Source organism: Moschus berezovskii, chromosome 7, assembly GCF_049115385.1.
Source record: "Moschus berezovskii isolate FMDL1 chromosome 7, NW_MosBer_1.0, whole genome shotgun sequence".
NCBI lineage: Eukaryota > Metazoa > Chordata > Mammalia > Artiodactyla > Moschidae > Moschus > Moschus berezovskii.
Window position 1 is genome coordinate 59393145 of NC_142466.1, and position 20566 is coordinate 59413710.

Sequence of the window (20566 nt, forward strand, 5' to 3'; positions counted from 1 at the left end):
GAGGTTCATGTGTAGAGTCATCTCTTGTGTTGTTGGAAAAGGGTGTTTGCTATGACCAGTGCATTCTCATGGTAAAATTCTGTTAGCCTTTGCCCTGCTTCATTTTGTACTCCAAGGCCAAATTTGCCTGTTAGTCCAGGTATCTCTTGACTTCCTGCTATTGCATTCCACTCCCCTATGATGAAAAGGACATCTTTTTTTGGTGTTAATTCTGGAAGGTCTTGTAGGTTGTCATAGATCCATTTATTGACAAATTCCTTAGCTTCTTATCTTGCTCCCAGCTCTCAGGAATTTTGCTCTATTGTTGACTTCAACTCTGTATTTAAATTCCCTGTCTCTCTCCTGAGTTTTTCCATCAATATTTTAAAATGTTTTCAAGCCTCTTCCATTTTTAAGATCTTTCTCAATCTCTACCTTTCCCCTAGTTATTACCTTGTTTTTCCTCACTTTGACAGCAAAAAAAAAAAAAAAAAAGAAATGTTTATTGAGTCATACTTGTTACCATCATTTCTTTGTTTTGAAATAAGCATTTTTTTCACATTTCTGAAATTGTATTGCATCTTACAGTCATAGTTATAATCTTTAGCACCGTAGTCACAATATGTGCCTGGTAATATGTTTGGAACTAGAAGATACCTATAAACAAAACATGTATGTTCTATGCCAGAGATACCAGGCATGGTGGAGCAGATTGAGTCAAGTGTATGGGATCCTTTGGACCTGGCTCCAGTAAAGCATACATTCCATAGATTAAAGACAATTACACTAACATTAAGTGCTATGAAAGAAAAAATAAAACATAATACTATGACAGAAAATAGAGTAAGAGTAGAGAAAGATCAGTAATAGCAAATAAAGATAAGGCAAGGCCATCAATGACAAGGGTCCTTAAAGTGATTCAACTTATACCTGGGTTTTGTGAGTTTTAATGAGTTATTGTTTGATTGCAATATTAACCAGGTTTCACCTTTTTTCATGCAATGGTGCTGCAGTCATGACCAAGAAGGCAACAGAAGGCCAAATAAAAGGGAGAAAAGCCTGTATGAGCTATAATTTTTTTAAATTTCTACAACCAAACTTAAAAACATGCCTGTATATGAAACTGGTGAGTATCACTTCAGAGATTACAATTGTTCATCCAGTCAGAACAAATACAGCAAAAACCACCAGTACATCTGAAAAACTTGGTCCACAATTGACGAATTTGGGGAAGAGAAAGGAGAATTTGAGTGAAATTTAAGATAGGCTTTCAGAAGAGTCTGCTTGTTATTTAGCTGTTGGAAACCTTTACAGCTGACTTGAAAGAATGTTGTAGAGAGCTTCCTGGAGAGAGCATGTTATGGAAGTGATCATATTAGTCACGCTGAATTTTTATTCATTGCTCTGAATTTTGGTGCCATTGGAGTTGACATCTCATACCCTCATTTTCCATAACAGATGTATTCAATTTTATAATTTTCATTGTGCTAAAACTCTCAATTACATGTGATACCATACCTGGAACATAAAATAATTGTTATCAGTTTGTGTGAGACATCATAACATTGGAAGGTTGCCCAGAAACCATCTGGTCTGTAGAGATGCTATTTAGTGAGAGTGAAGATCACTAGGCAAAGGAGAAGACTAGTAATGTAATGTAGCTTATTTTAAAAATAAAGTATTTTTTTGGTTAAAAAATGTTTAAGTGATTTATTAGGAAATTATGTACTATTTTTATATAAAATTTTCTTGATTATGTGAAATAAGGCTTTCCTTATTTGGCAAAATTAGAAGTTACCAATCATCCACTGATTCCTCTGCCAATAACTTCTTCAAAGCAACTAAATATTTAATATTGAAAGATCCTAGGAAGAACAACACCATAGCCACTAATATTATCAGCACTAGGACCATTTTTATAACTAGATTATCACTAAAATAATTCATACTCTTCGTTAAAAAAAGAATATAAATCTGCATGTTGCTTTCTCTTCAGATTTTGTTGTATATTTTGTCATCTCTTCATTAGCTTTTTTACCATACTTTTTAACTAAATAATGCTTTCTCTATTGTGCAATCAGGGAAGATAAAAGAAAATTTCAAATTTTTGTGGGTTGTGTCTTCTCCTGTTGAAAACTGGGTATTAGAAATTCCTAAATTGTTAGAATTAATATTCAAATAGAATTTCAGAAATGTCTTTCATTGTCACTCAGAAGGGTAGGAATGCTATGAATTCTCTATATATCATCTAATCTTTCATGTTATTAATACTTTTCTTACAGCTATCTACTCAATATATTACCCCCAACCATAGTTATCACAAATATTTTATTGATTTGTCATTTTCTTTCACGTTTTCTTCATACTGTTTTGACATAGAGAGTTTATATCTTTATTTTTTAGTTATTATTTAGTCAAATACTTGTGTTCTCTATAAGTTCTTCAGTTCATCACACCTCATCTTTTGGTACCTCCTGGAGAATTTTTTGTATGCTGATGAAAGCTATGTATGCTTTCCCTATAGAATAAGCCCAAACATACATAGCAGGGGATTTGCTGTCGCACAGGTTCATCCGTGTTCCCCAGGTTAATAACTCTTAGGTTAGTCCTTTCCCATCTCAAAATCTATTAATTACCAATTTCCATTTGCATCTAGTGTTTTCTTGATGCAATTCAATGTTAAAATCTAATCAATTTTTCCATTTTTCAATGTTAGTATCTAATCAACTAGAGCTTATTTTGGTGTTCAGTGTGAGCATCTAGATTGAATTTTTATAGAGTTCTCCATTTGCCCAATGTCATTTGTTAAGTAACCTACCTCCTCTCAAAACAATTTGTTTTCCATTCAAATTGCTGCGTTTATGAAGGCCTGTTTTAGAGTTTCCTGTTCTATTATTGTGACAATTTTTTTGACATTATAGTATCACCTTACATTTTTTTAAATTTCGCAAGTTTATAGCTCAGTTGTATCAACCTACACAAATTTTCCAATCACCTTTTATTTTTACCCTATTTTAAAAATTATTTAGTTTTAGAGGATAATATCTCTATAATATTGTGTTGGTTTCTGCCATATAGCAACAGGAATCAGCTATCGGTATACCACAGGTACCCTCCCTCTTGAACCTCCCTCCCACCTCCCATGCCATCCCACCAGCCCTCTAGGTTCACAGAGCATCAGATTTAAGTTCCCTGTGTCAAATAGCAAATTCCCACCAGCTGTCTAATTTTACACATGAGAATGCATATGTTTCAGTGCTACTCTCGCAATTCTTCCCACCCTCTCCTTCCTTTCCTGTGTCCACCAGTCCATTCTCTATATCTACATTTCATCACTGCCTTGCAGACAGTTCATCAGTACCATCTTTCTAGATTCCATATATATGCGTTAATATACAATATCTGTCTTTCTCTTTTTGACTTATTTCACTCTGTATAATAGGTTCTAGGTTCATCCAACTCATTAGAACTGACTCAGATGTGTTCCTTTTTGTGGTTGAGTAACATTCCATTGTGTGTATATGTACCACAACTTGTTTATCCATTCATCTGTCAGTAAACATCTAGGTTGCTTCCATGTCCTAACTATTGTAAATAGTGCTTTAATGAACACTGTGGTACATGTGTCTTTTTCAGTTATGGTTTCCTTAGGGTATATGCCCAGTGGTGGAATTGTTGGGCCATATGGTGGTTTTATTCTTCGTTTTTTAAGGAATCTCCATACTGTTCTCCATAGTGTCTGTCACCCTACTTTTTGACCATTCTCACTCTGTTCATCTTTCCAGATAAAATTTAGCATCATTTTGCTATGTTCCAAAAACAATACCAGTGATAATTTATGACAGTTATATGAAGCCTGATCTCTTTATAGAAGTTGATTTTCCAAAGTTTTAGACTTTTCTTTAGTTCCATACTTTGAGAATTAGATATTTTTGGAATAGTAAGTATTTGTTTTTGCTATTACCGATGCTGAAGAAGGAAATGACAACCCACTCCAGTATTCTTGCCTGGAAAATCCCATGGATGGAGGAGCCTGGTAGGCTACAGTCCATGGGGTCACAAAGAGTCCGACACGACTGAATGACTTCACTCTCACTTTCATTATGCCTTTAATTGATTGTTGCTTACAGAGGTATTATTTTTCTGTTTCTTATCTCTTGCCTCTTTAATTACATTACATTGTAACTGATTACCTTGAGGGTTTTTTTTTTAATACATAGCATCTGATAGTAATATTTACCTCTGTTTATTAAGTATTTTTAATGTTTGTTCTTATTGTATAAATTGGTCACTGTAAGTTCAGTTCTTGGAGTCAGGTTGATTTCGGTCCCCAACCAGTCTCTACACCAGTTTGACCTGTGTAGCCTTGAACAAGTGAAAACTAAGTTTCTTAACCTTCAGTTTTAGTTTTAGTTTCTTCATCTGAAACTTGAGTTAATAACCTAGAATCACCAGATTGTGACTAGAATTAAATAAATTTAGGTAATATGGAAGCTGATACCATGACAGTATTTTTATTAACTAACCATCTAAAATGTTAAATATTAAGAATGACAGTAGGCTTTCATGTCTTAGTCCTGATTTTCACTAGATTTTGGGGGGTATTTTTACTTACCTTTTTTTTTTTTTTTTAACTTTTTATTGATGTTTGTTTGTGATTAGTCAGAAAAAGAAAGCAAAATGTGTAGCAGCACAGTGCTATAAAGATTTTGTTAAGAACAGAATTTGGATTTTTTTTCTCAGTATCTGTTGAGATTAATATATAGTGTCTCATCTAGAATTGTTCATGTGACTTACTAGGATAATAGATTTCTTAATATATTTTATTCTTATATTCATGAATTAAATTTAGTTCCTTAATATGCTATTGGTTTGGCTTTACAATATTTTATGCTTTTGTGTGTATTTTTCTTAGTAGAAATTTATAATTTCTTTTAATGAATAATATGTGTGTGTTCTTGGTAGCAGCTTGGTAATAATAATTGTGTACTAGTGGCAGATAAACAGAATCTTTTAAAGTATTTTTTATTTTTTTTTTTCATTCCTCTTGTTAAAGGTAGCACAGGTAATAAATGAAGAGCCAGGCTTCCTAACCCAGATTTATTTGACCTTGAAGCTGGCCTCTGTCTCTGCCAGGTTTTGATACCAAGCAAGGTAAAATTCACAAGATAAATTGTGAAGTTTTGAATTTATTTTTTCCTCTGGAGACACTGAGGATTGCTGTCCTTATAAGTTTAAAGGAAATCATCTGGCTCTAAAGCCTCTTTGAAAGGCATGTCTCTGGTAAATTTTCTCAATTTTAATTTCTTCATTTTTATTCTCCAGAGTGATGTCCATTTTATATGAGGTTTTAAAAATTTTAGCCAATGATATATTGATAGATAGAGAATTATGTATATGGAGACGATCCCCTGGAGCAGGGCATGACAACCCACTCCGGCATTCTTGCCTGGAGAATCCTATGAGCAGAGGAGCCTCGTGGGCTCCAGTACATAGGACTGCAAAGAGTTGGACACAACTGAAGAGACGGAGCATGCATGCACACATGCACATATATATATGCGTGTGTGTATATTTATGTGTGTATAAAACTGTAATTCAATTGCATGTGATAACATTATGTGTATGTATATAGATAGACAGATAGATTATATATTGTCAACTGAAAACACACAGTCTAAAAGTTGAGAATTAATGTTTTATTCAGTGGACAAAACTGAGGACATAAGCGCAGGACATAGCATCTCGGATAGCTCTGAAAAACTGCTCCTAAGAGGCCAGGTGGGGAGCCAGGATACAGGAGTTTTTGCAACAGAGACCAAGTAGTTGGAACATCAAACAATTATTACTAATTAAAGAAAATCAGATATTTCAAGTTAAGGACATTTACCTCTGAACATATTTTTGGCTGCATGTCATTATTTTCTAAGAATGTCCTCCTGTTTGATAAAATGACATTTGAGAATAGTGTTAATTGTTTAACAAACTGTTTCTATTGAGATTTACTATTGACTGTTTTTTTTTCACAGCATTGTGGTCAGATAATAAAATCAGATAAGCAATGGCAGTGTTTTAAGAAGTATTGTTTTTTCATTAGGGCAATTGCTGAGATGGCCTAGTGTATCTTCAGCTTTTCTTCCAAAACTCCTTAGGTAATCCATGAATTCTGAAGTGTGTTGATATAAAATAGTAGTCAGAACCTAGAAGTTGAGAGTTATGTTTTATTTGATGGGAGTCTAGGAGATACAACTCTTAATATTTCCTGAAACATATTGTGTCCTTTCATCTTCCCTTGGACATCTTTAATCAAGTGTGATTTTGATTCCTGATAGAGTCTGCCATAGGCCTTCAAAGATTGCAGTCTAAGAGACTTGACTTCAAAGTCCCATTCTGGTTGTCACTGTTACGATTTTGAGAAAGATATTCAACTATTTGAAACCTTAATTCCTATAGGTTAGCCACAACATTTGCGTTTTTCAGTAACATTTGTAAAAATGGAGAAATGATACCTACCTCATGGAGTTGTTACGCATGCATTAAGTGAAGTAATGTATACAAAATACACAATAGAACATCTGATGAATAAATAGAAAAGACTAGTAGATGTCAGTCCTCAGAGGAAGACAAAGCTAGTATCCTGATGTAGCTTTCTGTTTTCTGTCTTTTGAATCTATCATTTTTTTCTTTCCTTGTCATCTCTTCACTATTTTCCTTAAAAAAAGGAATTGTGGAAAATTCTTACATTTGTATCCCACATCATTATTTCAGTTTTCCACATCAACTCCCCAGTATCCACACCTGTATCAAGTTATTCCCTCCGATGCAAACTCTGCTTTTGCCAATACCACTTTATACTCTTTTGTAATCTTTCTCTCAGCTTCTGTTTTGACATATCAGCTTGCTTACTTGACTGATGCCTTTTTTCTGCACTATCTTTTCTGTGGGCTCCATATTATTGTTTTTCTTCTATTACTTTCTTCTCTCTCTTCCTTTTCTTTCCTGTCCTTTTCAGTCTTCTCTTATGTTTCTTTTACCTTTACATTTTTTCTTTCCTTACTTTCTTTGTCTCCATTCTTTGCTTTATTTTTTTTTTCCTCAATGAGAAACTCTGGCTTCAAAAAGGGTATTATGCTGAACTGCTCTGGCTAGCATCCAGGCATGGATCTAATCCAATCTGCCATTAAATTGTGGGATGAGGGACAAAATCCTCAGTCAGCTCTGAGATGCTGGCAGAGATCCATCCAAAGTAAGGACTGACTGAGCACAGGATCATTTCCTACCCCTACTATCAAACTGGAGGCTTGCTGGCCAATCTCTACAAGCGTTATTACCCTGACTCTACCCTTCGTGGCCCCTCATCCAGTACAAGACATGGTGGTGGAATAGGTCAGACCTAGAGCTCTGGAGTTAGACTACCTGTAGCCAATTTCAGCTCTTGCTAACCATGTGACCCTGAACAGGACTGTTAAACTTTTTCCATTTGGATGCCTTTATTTCAGTAATAAAAATAGTACCTGTCTCATAATGGTACCTGTGAGAAAGAAATGAATAATATATATTGAGTACTTTTCACAATGTTCCTGGTGCATAATGAGTACTCAATAAACACTAATATTCTTTGGAGATACATATTTTAGGAATTTTATTTAGTAGCTAAGCGTGGCTAGTACAACAGGATAACCCCACGTCAAGATGTTGGTTCAGAAGCTCAAGGCTACCAAGGCCAAATCTGCGTTATTGCTTGACCTTCCCTTAATGACTGCTGCAGTGCCAGTCACCATGTCTGCATTCAGGTAAACAGAGGAAGGAAAGAAAGAAGGAAGATCAGGCATTGCCTGCAGCAGGAAAGCAGAGACTATCTCAGAAATGCTCAGTAGACTCCCATTTATGTTTTATTAGTCAGAGCTCTGTCTTTCCTCACTGGAAAGATTCTGGCATCCCACCATATAGAGTAGAGAAAGCAATAAAAGAGAAAGTTGAAATTTATCCTTTATTTTCTGTCATAGTTCCTGGGAATTTGAGACACTGATAATAAAGACGGGAGAGACATCAGAGTTAGTACATGGACTGCCTTAAAATTTAAAAAGAAGTCCTTGTATAGTAGGGAATTACCTACCTGATTTTTCAGTCCATTAATATCTTGGTTCTTTAATTTGGGAGAGAGATAGGAAAACAGGGCTGAGGCTTGGGGAATTTGTTACTTTATGCTCATCTACTTTCCTTTAGGCGACAAGTCAGCTTTGTTTTCTTAATGTGAAGTATGGGAAAGTTAAAACATTATTTTTTTCAGTCCAATCACGTCTGCCATAGTGTTATTTGAAATACCTCAAAAATTGTTTTAATAGATTTCTGTTCATCTTAGTTGATCTTTTCCTTGGTGTGTGTATGTAGCATGAAATTTTTGAAAAATATTCTTTGTTCCTATTGAAGTCTAATAATTAGAAAAATTGTTAGGAGTTGACAATAAACCAAGAGTGTCTAAAATAGGATAACATTTACTTAAAATTCTAGAATCCAAAATGCTTAGTCATTTTAAGTTTAAAATTAAAGCTGAATGTTGAAAGCTTCCATTTAAAAACATACTTTGTCAAAAAGTATATAAAAAAATGATCATTTTAATTTTGTATTTAACAGGAAAAACTAATGAGAGAAAAATTCTATAATTTAAAATAATAGTAATAACAGAGATGCAATAAATATTTTTGCTGCCTGTCCATGGGTTCACCTGCTGGCTTTTGAGGTGAGAACTCTGCAACTCCTTGAACTGTGTAGAAAAGTTTCAAAAACACTTTAGTCTGACAGTTCAGTTAAGCGAATAAGTATGTTCAGTCTTCATTCTAACATCTGGTACTTAAAAAGCACTAGGATATCAAATCAAAGAACATTTTTACCATCTTCTACAATGTCACATCAGTGTCCAGCCATCAAAAGAGATCTTTCCACAAATAGGATTCTTTACAATCACAGTGGGTACAAGCAGTTCTTTCCCAACCAGTCAGCTTGCTGCCTCCAACATCAGTTTTTAAAACCAGAACTTTTGTCACGTCTTAGTAGCATTATTATTTCACTAAACAGAAATATGTCAAGGTGTTGAAAATGCTATTTTTCTCAACTGTTATAGAAACTAAAAACATAATATTAAAATTTAGGAGCATAGAGGACAGTATTAGTTGCTCAGTCACGTCCAACTCTTTGCAACCCCATGGATAGAGGAAAACAGCTTAATTGAATGGAAGTTCATCAAATGTTAGTATAAATTCAAAAAGTGGTCCTTCTAAATTTTTCTAAGATGAAAAGTTGTTCCTCTCAACTAATCATAATGACTGCAATTTTTGAGAGCCCATTATAAGCCAGGCACTTCATATTTATTACTTCAAATTCTTGCAGCCAAGAATTTGAGGTGGTGAATTTGTTTCTGCATTTCAGGTGGGAAACTGAGTCCAGAAGGTTTTAGTAAATGATCTAGGGTGACAGACCTATTAAACAGTAGGTCATCATTAACTACAAGTCTTTCTGACTCCAAAACACATGTGTCAATATTGAGATTGGTATAAATCTCATGTGGTTGGTATAAATATACCAATATTGAGATTGGTATAAATCTCATGTGATTGAAAGCTATGTTCATATTATTTTGAGAACAAATTTAAATGAGAAATACATAATGGGAGTTATAGTGTCTTCCAATGGGACAAGAGCAATTAGCTTAGAATTAATGTATTTATTTATGCCCAGATGGTAACCCACTCCAGTGTTCTTGCCTGGAGAATCTCAAGGATGGGGGAGCCTGGTGGGCTTCCGTCTGTGGGGTCACACAGAGTCGGACACGACTGAAGTGACTTAGCAGCAGCAGCAGCAGTGCTAGATAGTGTACAAAATTAGCAGATAGGTAGGAGTGAGCTGTGTCCTCCAGTTTCTATCCCAGACTGGAGTTTCTCTTAGCTTGACCAGGATAAACTTAGGAAGGAAGCTTTCATACCAATATATTCTGTCCACTTCAAACAATTTCAAAGTTTGGTGACAAAAATGAGAATCATATTTAGCTTCCCGACTGTGGCTGCACAGAGAGGCCTTTTATTTTTTCCCCCTTTTTTATTGAAGTGCAGTTGATTAACAAGTTGCATTAGTTTCAGGTGTACAGCAAAGTGATTCAGTGATGATAGTGTGTATATGTTAATCCCAAACTCCTAATTTATGCCCAGCTCCCCACCCATGCCTTTCCCCTTTGGTAACCATAATTTTGTTTTCTATGTCTGTGGGTCTTTTTCTGTTTTGCAAGTTCATCTGCATCATTTTTTTTTAGATTCTTGTATATAAGTGATATTATATGATATTTGTCTTTCTCTGTCTGACTTCACTTAGTATGATAATCTCTAGGTCCATCAGTGTCACTGCAAAATGGCATTATTTATTCCATTCTTTTTTATGAACATGTAATATTTCAGTGTGTGTGTGTGTGTGTGTACACATATATACATTTCTTTGGCCAGTGGACACTTAGGTTGCTTCCAAAATGTAGGGGTACATATAACTTTTTGAAATTTAGTTTTCTCCAGATATATGTCCATGAGTGAGTTACTAGATCATATGGGAACTCTATTTTTAGTTTTTAAGGCGCTTCCTTATTATTTTCCAAAGTGGCTGTACCAATTTACATTCCCACCAACAGGGTAAGATGGCTCCTTTTAGGAGAGAGGCCTTTAGAATGGCCAGAATTTGTAATCTAGGGGTAATATTTTTGGAGAAAGTTGAGGGTACCACAGAGCAGGTGGAAAGAAAGTTCCATGACTGAATTGATTTCAGTGCATGTGATCTCAGCTTAGAGTACCTGTGCCTGACCTCTCATCAGATTTTATTCCATAAGCATTTACATAGCAAAGCACTTCAAGGAAATGATTATTGAGCTTACAAACAAAACATCATTTGTAAGGCTACAGGAAACTGAATTGATGTCTTTTAGGTGTAATGACAAATCCTACAGATAAGCCAGGATTTAAAATGGAAAGAAAGCACTTCAGTTTAAATGACAGAATTTTTTTTTGTAAATTAGGGGCTGTCTTAAATATGTATAGACACTAAGTTTCCATATCTTTGGTTTAGACTAAATTCAGGGAATCAGTAAATAGTTTCACAAAAGAGTAAAATAAAAATTTTACTTAGTTGATCTCACACGAGTTTTTTTTTTTTTCTTTTATCTTTTCTGCTTTGGTTCAGGTATGGATGGATCAGAAGCAGGGGTCCAAGTGATACGAATACAAGTCGTATTTCTAAATCTGGAGGTATTATTAACTGTGTTTTCTGTTACTACAACCCAACATTAGGCCTAGAACTTTTGAATAAATTTAGAACACAAAACAAATACATGCCCTTTAGTGATACACTCCTGCTCACAGTGGGGCTCACCACCTGGTGATCTGCTTGGAGTCTTCATTACCTGACAAAAGAAGCTTGGTGCCCTTTGTTGAAAGTTCTGTTGATCATTGTTGGCACATATAAGCTGCAGTCAGAGTAATGTTTTTCCCAATCTCTGCATGCTTTAAACCCTTCTGCCACATCTTGGTTATTCCAACTCACAATAAATCCTTTTGCATAATTGCTGACTTATTTAGCATCTGTACAATGACATTCATTTTTGGCTACTTATTCCCATTTTTCTTTTACACAATCTTAGGAAACATAAAAAGAGACTGCTTTGGTCTCAGATTTTGGGTTGACTATTTAGTAAGTTGGATATTTGATGATGGTGATTGCTCATGCTGTTTCCCTATAGGTCTGGTCCATGTGATCTCTCATCATAGCATTAGATGGACTCACTCTTGTGTTTAAAGAAGACTGTCCTGTTCAGGGGCTTCCCAAGTGGTGCTAGTAGTAAAAAACCTGCATGCCAATGCAGGAGACATAAGAGATGCGGGTTCGATCCCTGCGTTGGAAAGATCTCCTGGAAGAAGGCATGGCAATCTGTGCCAGCATTCTTTCCTGGAGAATCCCATGGACAGAGGAACCTGGCAGGCTACAGTCCATGGGGTCACAAAGAGTCAGATGACTGAAGCAGCTTAGCACGCACATGCACGTCCTGTTTAGGAAACGGTTTTCATTATTTGCATCTGCTGTTGCTCCTCTTATTGATCTAATCTCTTTCTGTAATAAGATGTGCATTTGTTTTTCCTTTTATCAGTTGTCCTTAAACCGCCTCTAATGATAGATCCATCTGGGGGTTTGAGGGAAAGGTGAGTTGTTTTTTCTTTTTAATAAATGCAGGTGAATCAGTCTTCGGGATTTAAAATTAGTTCTTATGTTTAAGGACCACCAAGCACAGATTTATTCACATGTTAGCAGAATTATCTGGCAAAACTCTTGGGGGAGATTTTTTTTTTAATTTACATGCCAGCAGTTGCACTTAGACCCACTCCAGTTTTCTTGCCTGGAGAATCCCAGGGATGGGGGAGCTTGGTGGGCTGCCGTCTATGGGATCGCACAGAGTCGGACACGACTGCAGCGACTTAGCCGCACTAAGCGACTCAGTTGCACTTAGAAGCACTAGACAGAATGTCTCTCCCGGGATTTGTCCTACTTCTTCTAAACCTGTTGGGCCCACGAAATACTTTGAACAGCTCAGAACAAAAATGCAGCACAAACACCAGGTAGTGATAGTGTTGTTCCTGATCCTGTTTTTGCAGCTGGCGACTGGAAGTATTTGGGATGAGGTTCAGCAGAGGCTCCCTAACTGGAGAGGAGTTACCTAATCAGGCTTTAAACCACATCAAAGTGTGAGTGTGTCAGGCAAGGCAACCAGTTCATAACAAATATTGAGGAATGATAGGATGTTGTGACATCTAGTATAAAATATTATTTTAGAAAGGGAATATGGCTTTTCCTAGCTCAGTATCTTTCTGTTTACCTTTGTTAGAGTGTGCCAACGTTTGGCCTTTGGAACCTGAAAACTGATTGAAGGCTCAAGAATCACCTGAATTCTGTGGCAAATAAAGCTTAGCCAGCTGGGTTGAGATTGACGAAGTGGGCATAAAATTGTGTGGCCTTGAGGACAGGATGTGCCATCTTTGGCTTCCTTACCCAGCTGTTAGAGAACCACCTGACAAACCACTGTGTGTACTTTGGTTTCAGCTTCATGGATCTATCTGTCAGTCAGTTAGTTCAGTCGCTCAGTCATGTCCAACTCTGCAACCCCATAATCACAGCACGCCAGGCCTCCCTGTCCATCACCAACTCCCGGAGTTCACTCAAACTCATGTCCATCGAGTCGGTAATGCCATCCAGCCATCTCATCCTCTGTCGTCCCCTTCTCCTCCTGCCCCCAATCCCTCCCAGCATCAGAGTCTTTTCCAATGAGTCAACTCGTCGCATAAGGTGGCCTAAGTATTGGAGTTTCAGCTTCAGCATCAGTCCTTCCAATGAGCACCCAGGATTGATCTCCTTTAGAATGGACTGGTTGGATCTCCTTGCAGTACAAGGGACTCTCAAGAGTCTTCTCCAGCACCACAGTTCAAAAGCATCAATTCTTTGACGATCAGCTTTCTTCACAGTCCAACTCTCACATCCATACATGACCACTGGAAAAACCTTAGCCTTGGCTAGACGGACCTTGGTTGGCAAAGTAATATCTCTGCTTTTTAATATGCTATCTAAGTTGGTCATAACTTTCCTTCCAAGGAGTAAGCACCTTTTAATTTCATGGCTGCAATCAGCATCTGCAGTGATTTTGGAGCCCAAAAATATAAACTCTGACACTGTTTCCACTGTTTTCCCATCTATTTCCCATGAAGTGATGGGACCAGATGCCATGATCTTTGTTTTCTGAATGTTGAGCTTCAAGCCAAACTTAGATGGTATTAAATAGCAATTGACTGCATACTGTGCAGCTGGTTGGAATTGTAGCTCTACCATGACCTACCTGTATGTATATCCTTGAGTTACTATGTGGAACTCAGTCTCACTTTTGTCATCTGTGAAATGGGAATCAAAACTTTATCATCTGCTTTTTTAAGATGACACAGTACACATACACATACAGCATTCAGTACCTGCCCCTGGCAGTAAATGTTGGTTACTATTTTGAAATCATCAAAGGATGCAAAAATCCCTTACGGGGAAAGATGACACATACAGGACTCCTCAGAAAATCATGTACTGTCTTGAAAGGTCATCACTAGTTAGCCACATTTTGCATACATTTATACATGTGACCTTTATGTGTATATTGTTGGCCAAGGGTAATTATTAATGATTCTAAGAAGAAACCCAAGGGGTATGTGGCATAACTCCTGGTGTTGTTTCTTTTTTTTTTTTCTGGTGGCTTATTATGAGATTGGTGGTCACCTGGCTCAGAGTTAAGAGGTACCACTCTTTTTCTCCAGGTTGGTTAGACTTTGGGCTTTTTTGATTGTTATTTGCCCTAAAACTTTTGAGGCTTTGGCTGTGAGAGGCATGCTGGTTGTCAGGCCAGTGGAGTGTGAGTCCAGGGTAATTGGCAGAATAGTGTAAGTTTCAGGGGGTCCTCTGATACTGTCAGGTACTGTGGTGTTCACAATACAGGGCAGCATGCTTTCACTCTGTATGTAGCTTATTCCATGTTTGATGACTTCTTCACTCCTACGTCATCCCTGTGAGCATGAAACAAGTAGGTCATAAAATGTGACTCAGACTTTCTCATAAATAAGAGTTCTCTCAGGATACTAGTCACTTAACCCACGGCTATTTTCCGAGCTGATCAATTACCCTCCCAGGTAGGAACACCGCTGCTTCAAAAACACATTGGTTTCCCATATTATCTTTCTCACTTTATTTTGGTGAAATTCAGGAAATTTTGAAATTAAATCATTTCTGAAGTTGTGCATTATCAAATGTCACAGTAAAATTATATGAATGCCTCCTTCTTTCCACGTGTAGTTTCAATTTCCTGAAGCTAATTTCTCCCTTCTAATTATGAGCACTCCAAGAAGAATTAGTTTTTGCAACTCAGCATGAGAGCAAGTAACTCTTATTTCTTCAGGCTGAATTGAATGCAGGAGACTTCCTGAATCTGCCTGAATACAAGTGCCTAAGGTACAAGATAAGTGTTTCCTGTTCTGTTATTATTATTCTATTTTTAATGCTAAGGGTCACTGGGGAAATGATCTCCCAATGGTCAGAACTGTGTGCTTGATATTTCTAAAGGAATTTTGCCCTGGTGATAGGTAACAGGAAAACCTGTGTGATTTCTTTTTTTTTCCCCCCGGAAGGATAACATTTTCGTGAAAGTTTCAACTGTGTGTTAAATATTATTTTAAAATTATAAGGTTGATTTAGACATATTTATCAAATCCAAGTGTACTTTTAGGTATCTTACTGTTTGCTCATGAAAAAAATAAAAGCATACATGTTCACTTGAGTGGATTTTGCTTTCCCATAAATAAGTGACTAGAATGTCTTTCCACACTGACCTTTTTGTTGTTCTTTTTGCCCCTCACCCAAGTAACTAGACTGGAAAAGGGAAAGGGGAGTAACATTGCATTTCAGGCAGAACTAAAACATCTTATGTTGAGAGTAGTGTTCAGAACTACCCATGGACTCATTCTTCTAATTTTCCTGACTGTAACGCATTAAATCTACCAAGGGTTTTTGCTGTTGTTGTTGTGTTTTTGTGAATTCAGTAGTAGTTAGCTAAGAACCAAATATGCTAATTGTTTTAGAACCAGAACTCTTCTGCTTCCGTCACACAACCTCCCTCCCTTTCTTGAGAGTTGTTGTACCTTGTCTGGTTCTAAAATTGGTTCCTAACAAATATTGTATCAAAACAAAGCAAAAATAATTCTGCTTTCATTGTTCTCATATCTTTAAAACTCATATGCTTGGGTTTTAATTCCTTAGTGTAAGTTCCTTTGTTAATGCAGTCTTACAACATGGTCAAGATCTTATCTTATTCCCTATGGAAACCTTGAAAATGACAGTAATCTCTCTCTCTTAATTTTCATCTGAGAACATAACAAAAAGGTATAAGAACTCTGTAGTACTTTTCTATCCCCATCTCCTTCATTTTCAGAACATTAAACAGGAACTATGGCTATTAACTTTAGCAAAATGATGTACTGTCTACCACTTCTAATGGCCTATTATGCCCCAGGAACTAGGTTAAATACTTGGCATGACAGTTGACTCTCGAACAACATAGATTTGAACTGCACAGTTCCGTTTATATGCAGATTTTTTTTTCACTAATTGTGTACCACACAGCCTGCTGTTGGTTGTATATATGGATGCAGAACCATGGGTATGGAGACCCAGCTATAAGTTATATTCAGACTTTTGACTGTTCAGGGACTGGTATCCCTAACCTCCACATTGCTCAAAGGGCAATCATACTTTAATTCAGTTGGTACAACAAAGTAAAGTAGATATTAGCATCCACATTATAAGTGGGGAAACTGACTCTTTGAAAAGTCAATTTCACATAGATAGAAAATGAAGGAGCCAGAAAATGGTCGCTGGGCCCCCTCTCATAAGGAGGCCACCCTCAAAAACATGGATATGGTGAGTACGATAAGAAAATGTAGTATCAAGTGAAACAGTGTGCAGTTTCATCACTGAAAGTTAGCTATCAAGATAGCGGGTTCTCTGTCTGCGTGGAGACACACCAGAGTACATACATGCCCATATGAGGGGGTGCAGAGATTACCACCTGCCCCTGTCATACCTCAAGGGAGGTAGCAAGTCATTCTCTCTTCTCCCCCAAATGTTCTGACCCATCCTTTGCAAATATCCTTCTAAAATGAAGGTGGTAGATGAGAAGCAAAGAAAATAACCACACAAGCTGCATGATAAGTTGCCATATTTCCAAGTTAAGTAAAAGAAAAAAGTCATAGCTCACATTCAAGATTGACTTGAAAAAGTATCCTGATTAGAATTTCTTGCAGGCACTGAGTCAAATGCTGTCTAGAAAATAACATGTTCTTTGAAAGAGAACGAAAGACTGTGAATATGTACTCAGATTTGTTTTCTGTGTGTTTATTAGTTTTGCATTTCTCTGATGAAAGTATCTTCCATTCAGTAGTGTCTGTGATCTTCAGTGCCAGCAGCCATAAGAAATAGATATTCAATAATTTAATAACTGTTTATTGCAAATTAAGATCACTCCCATAGCTGTCTGTGCCTGGCCGAGTGTTGGGCTCTGTACCACATCCTCTTTCCCTCAGAACACTGAAAATGGAGACTCAGTTTCAGCTCAGACTTTTCTTGAATCCCACACATCCATCCAGAATGGTTAACATTGCTAAGTTCTTTGTTAAATTACAGGTCTACTGCCTGGCTAAACAAGTGAACAAGAAATGTTCAAGAGCCCTTCAGTTTTGACTTTAACTTGTTGTAATTTTCTAATGATGATGCGAGATTCTACACACAGAATGACAGGGCCAGAATTGGGAGCCTTTTTGAGGAAACTGAAAATCTTCATCCTTTTAAAACCTTACATCCACTAGTATCAGATTATTTCTCAAAGGTTACATTTTCTGCCTCCCTAAGACTAATGTCACCTCTCCAAGTGGAAAACAAGAGCGGCATTTGGCATTCGTTTATCCCAAACCCAAATCGCTGACCCTTTGTTTTTAGTACTTTGCCCTTTTGCTTTTGCTTTTTTAATTTGCTTGTGACTCTCTGCTTCCCCCATCTTTTTTTTTTTGGTACAATGATTCTTACCTTGTCTTTCCCCAGTCCGTTTCTGACCTGGAGAGACGTGCAGCATGTTATTGTCAGGACTTCCCGTGCAGGACATTTGAACGCTAATGACTGGAAAACCAATGCTGCTGGTTTTAAGGGTGAGAACTTCTTTCATCTTCTGTCACAGGCAAAACATTTTTATTTTCCCCCATTTTAAATGGAGAGCAGGAAACAGAACCCCTCCACAGAAACTTTAAATTTTGTACTGACACAGGAAGAGATTGATCTCTTAGTAAAAAAAAAAAAATTAAAAAGGCAGATTCCTCTTTTTAAAAATTAAAACAACATATTTATGGCAGATTTCCTTGGCTTCCCATATCATAGGTCAGTTTCTTTAAAGGTAACCATCTCCCAAGTATTGTTGACCTATGAGGCTCCTCGTTAGCTTACTATTTGCTGTCCTTGATTATCTGAGTGATATTTGTCACAATGAATTTAAAAATTCCTTACCTTCTGGAGTGATTACTTCCAATTAATAACAGCTGGTATCTTTTGTTCCTTTGAGGGTAGCACTGTTAGTTGGTGGGCTATGTTTTCTATATATTTTGTTTTTGTTTTCCCCAAACTTCCACAAATAGGAAAACAGGCCTAATTCTATGACATTACTTTACATAAACTAATAATTCTTATGAAGCTTCATAATGCAGTCTTATGCACATATACACAGGCTATAATAAGTGCTAACTATTTTTCCCATGGCTGATAAGGATTATAGTTCCCTCAAACTATCTTACTAACAGTAACTATTTTGTTTGTTGTCATCCATAACATATGCTATAATCAAAAGAAAATAATTATATAAAGTGGATGTCCTACAGTTTAGTATCTTTACTCAGGTTTCAGATAACCTAAACTTTAAACCATTAATTTAAGTTATAACAAAGATTACTTTTTGTCATATCTACAGACTTAAATTTATTCCCAAATAATATTTGAATCATTATATATCCCTATAGATGAAAAACAGTATTCCATAACAGAAGGAATATCTACTTACAAATTGCAGTTCTGGTCCTCAGATCATTGGTAATAAGCTGAATAATTCTGGGCGAGTCATTTAATTTTTCCGGGCCCTAACTTCCCCAGCTTAGTTTAGAAGCTGAATAATATTAACTACATAGCATATCTTATGTATGATTTCCATATATCCATAGTGTATTATACTCAATGTATATAAATATTCATGCTGAAAATGTAACATGTCATTTTAAAAATTATTTGCAAGTAGCTTATTAGAATCTCATGCTTTGCCAAAACCTTTCAATATGCCAGTTAACCAGTGCCATATAAAAGAGTTCTTTGACTAACATCTTCACTGAAGACTTCACTTTTAGAAAAGATAAAGACTAGCCCTCTTCTTTTGAGTATTATCAAACACCTTTCCATGCTTGTAAACTATATAATGCAGCAGTGTTCAGTGAGCTTTTAATTGAAAGCATTGTACATACCAGTTGGGATCACATTTTCTGAAGCCCAAATCAAGACACAGTCCCAAAATAGTAGATGCTATGTGCAGCATCAAAAACATTTGAAAGTTCAGTTGTTCGAGAAAATCCAGGATGTAATTTGCCATATGTATGTTTCCTTTTGATTAGCTTCCACATGCTTCCAACCCCTACTATAAATTCAGGAAGTCAAGGGGCTGAGTTTGGGAGTAAGGGGGGGTGGGGGAAGGGATGAAAACATAACCTTGGTTGGTTCAACACTGCAATGAACTTTATAGTAGAAGGTTCATAGACTAAGTACATTGACCTCCATGAAGCTGAGGAATCAACTTTAAACCAAATAAAAGTCTTAGTTTTACTTATTCCTTTTTGGCAACTTAAAAAGAGCAAATGGTTCTAATAAAAAACGCAACTCTTTTGAAAACCTCTGTTGGTTTTGGAGACGGGGAAGCAGAGGCTTTAGACTGAAGCTCGCCAGATCCAAACCTGAGTCTGAAGGGGGCTATCCACTGCTTCTGGCAGGGGGCAAAGAGTGTTTTACTATTGCACGTGGCAATATTTAGTATAATATTTCACTCTTCTCTTAGATTACTGCCAAGAGTAACAATTAAAGTTCTCTTTTTCATAGATGAATTACCCTGAATGGTCTGGTCTCCCAGCGGAATTGTTTTGTAATTTTGTTGATGGCAAGCCCCATATTTCATCTAAACATGATCATAATAAGAAGAATTTTTGAAGTTTTCTTCCCTTCTCTAAGCATTCCCATCCCTTCCCTAGCATCCCACAAATAAAAGCGATGAAGGCAGAGGCTAGCAGGAGAGGAGTCGTGCTCTGGCAGGCAGGGGTTGGGGAATGCAGGTCACTAGGACTGGAGAAAGATGGGCTGACTTTATGGAATAAGAACTGAATGAACAAAAAATAGTGGAGGCTTGGAAAATGTTCATGCAATGAGAGTTCATATTTTAAATTAGGTCAGCCAGCTTTTGCAGGCCTTACTTAGTGGGAACACATGGCCAAGTGTTTCTCCTTAGGCAACAGAAGTTGCCTGCAAACAGAAGCCTGCAACCCTGGGTGTACGCCCTTACCACTGGGCTTAGTCCTAATGATGAGTGAGATGTAGGTACGAAACAAATCTGAAAACACCTGGGCTTGCTCCTATGGCCTCATGTTGAGTGATTTAACTTGTATGAAGAGTGGGGTGTTGGGGTGTTTTTTTTGAAATCACTAGAATTTCATAAACTGGTTGGCAGGTACTCTTCTGCAATGGGGCTGTCAGTATTAATGTCCAGATTTCCTCTTTCTCACTTGGTAAAGCAGACAGCTCAGTGTAGCAAACAGTTAGGTTTGGTGGGGGTCTTGCCATCAATAGACTTGATAGTTCTCGCTGATAACTTGGGAGAAGCCAGCACCCTACAGATCAGTCTTTCCCCAAACCC

General features: G+C 36.9%; 1 protein-coding gene across 3 annotated transcripts in view; it reads left to right on the forward strand.

The window, feature by feature from the left end:
- The window catches only part of PCSK5 (proprotein convertase subtilisin/kexin type 5), a 507981-nt gene that overhangs the window by 250152 nt on the left and 237263 nt on the right, over window positions 1-20566 (forward strand). For all 3 annotated transcript variants that reach the window (XM_055426904.2, XM_088837941.1, XM_088837942.1), the window contains exon 10: window positions 17680-17783. In XM_055426904.2, the coding sequence (XP_055282879.2) occupies window positions 17680-17783 (104 nt within the window). The remainder of the gene's footprint in view (window positions 1-17679; window positions 17784-20566) is intronic.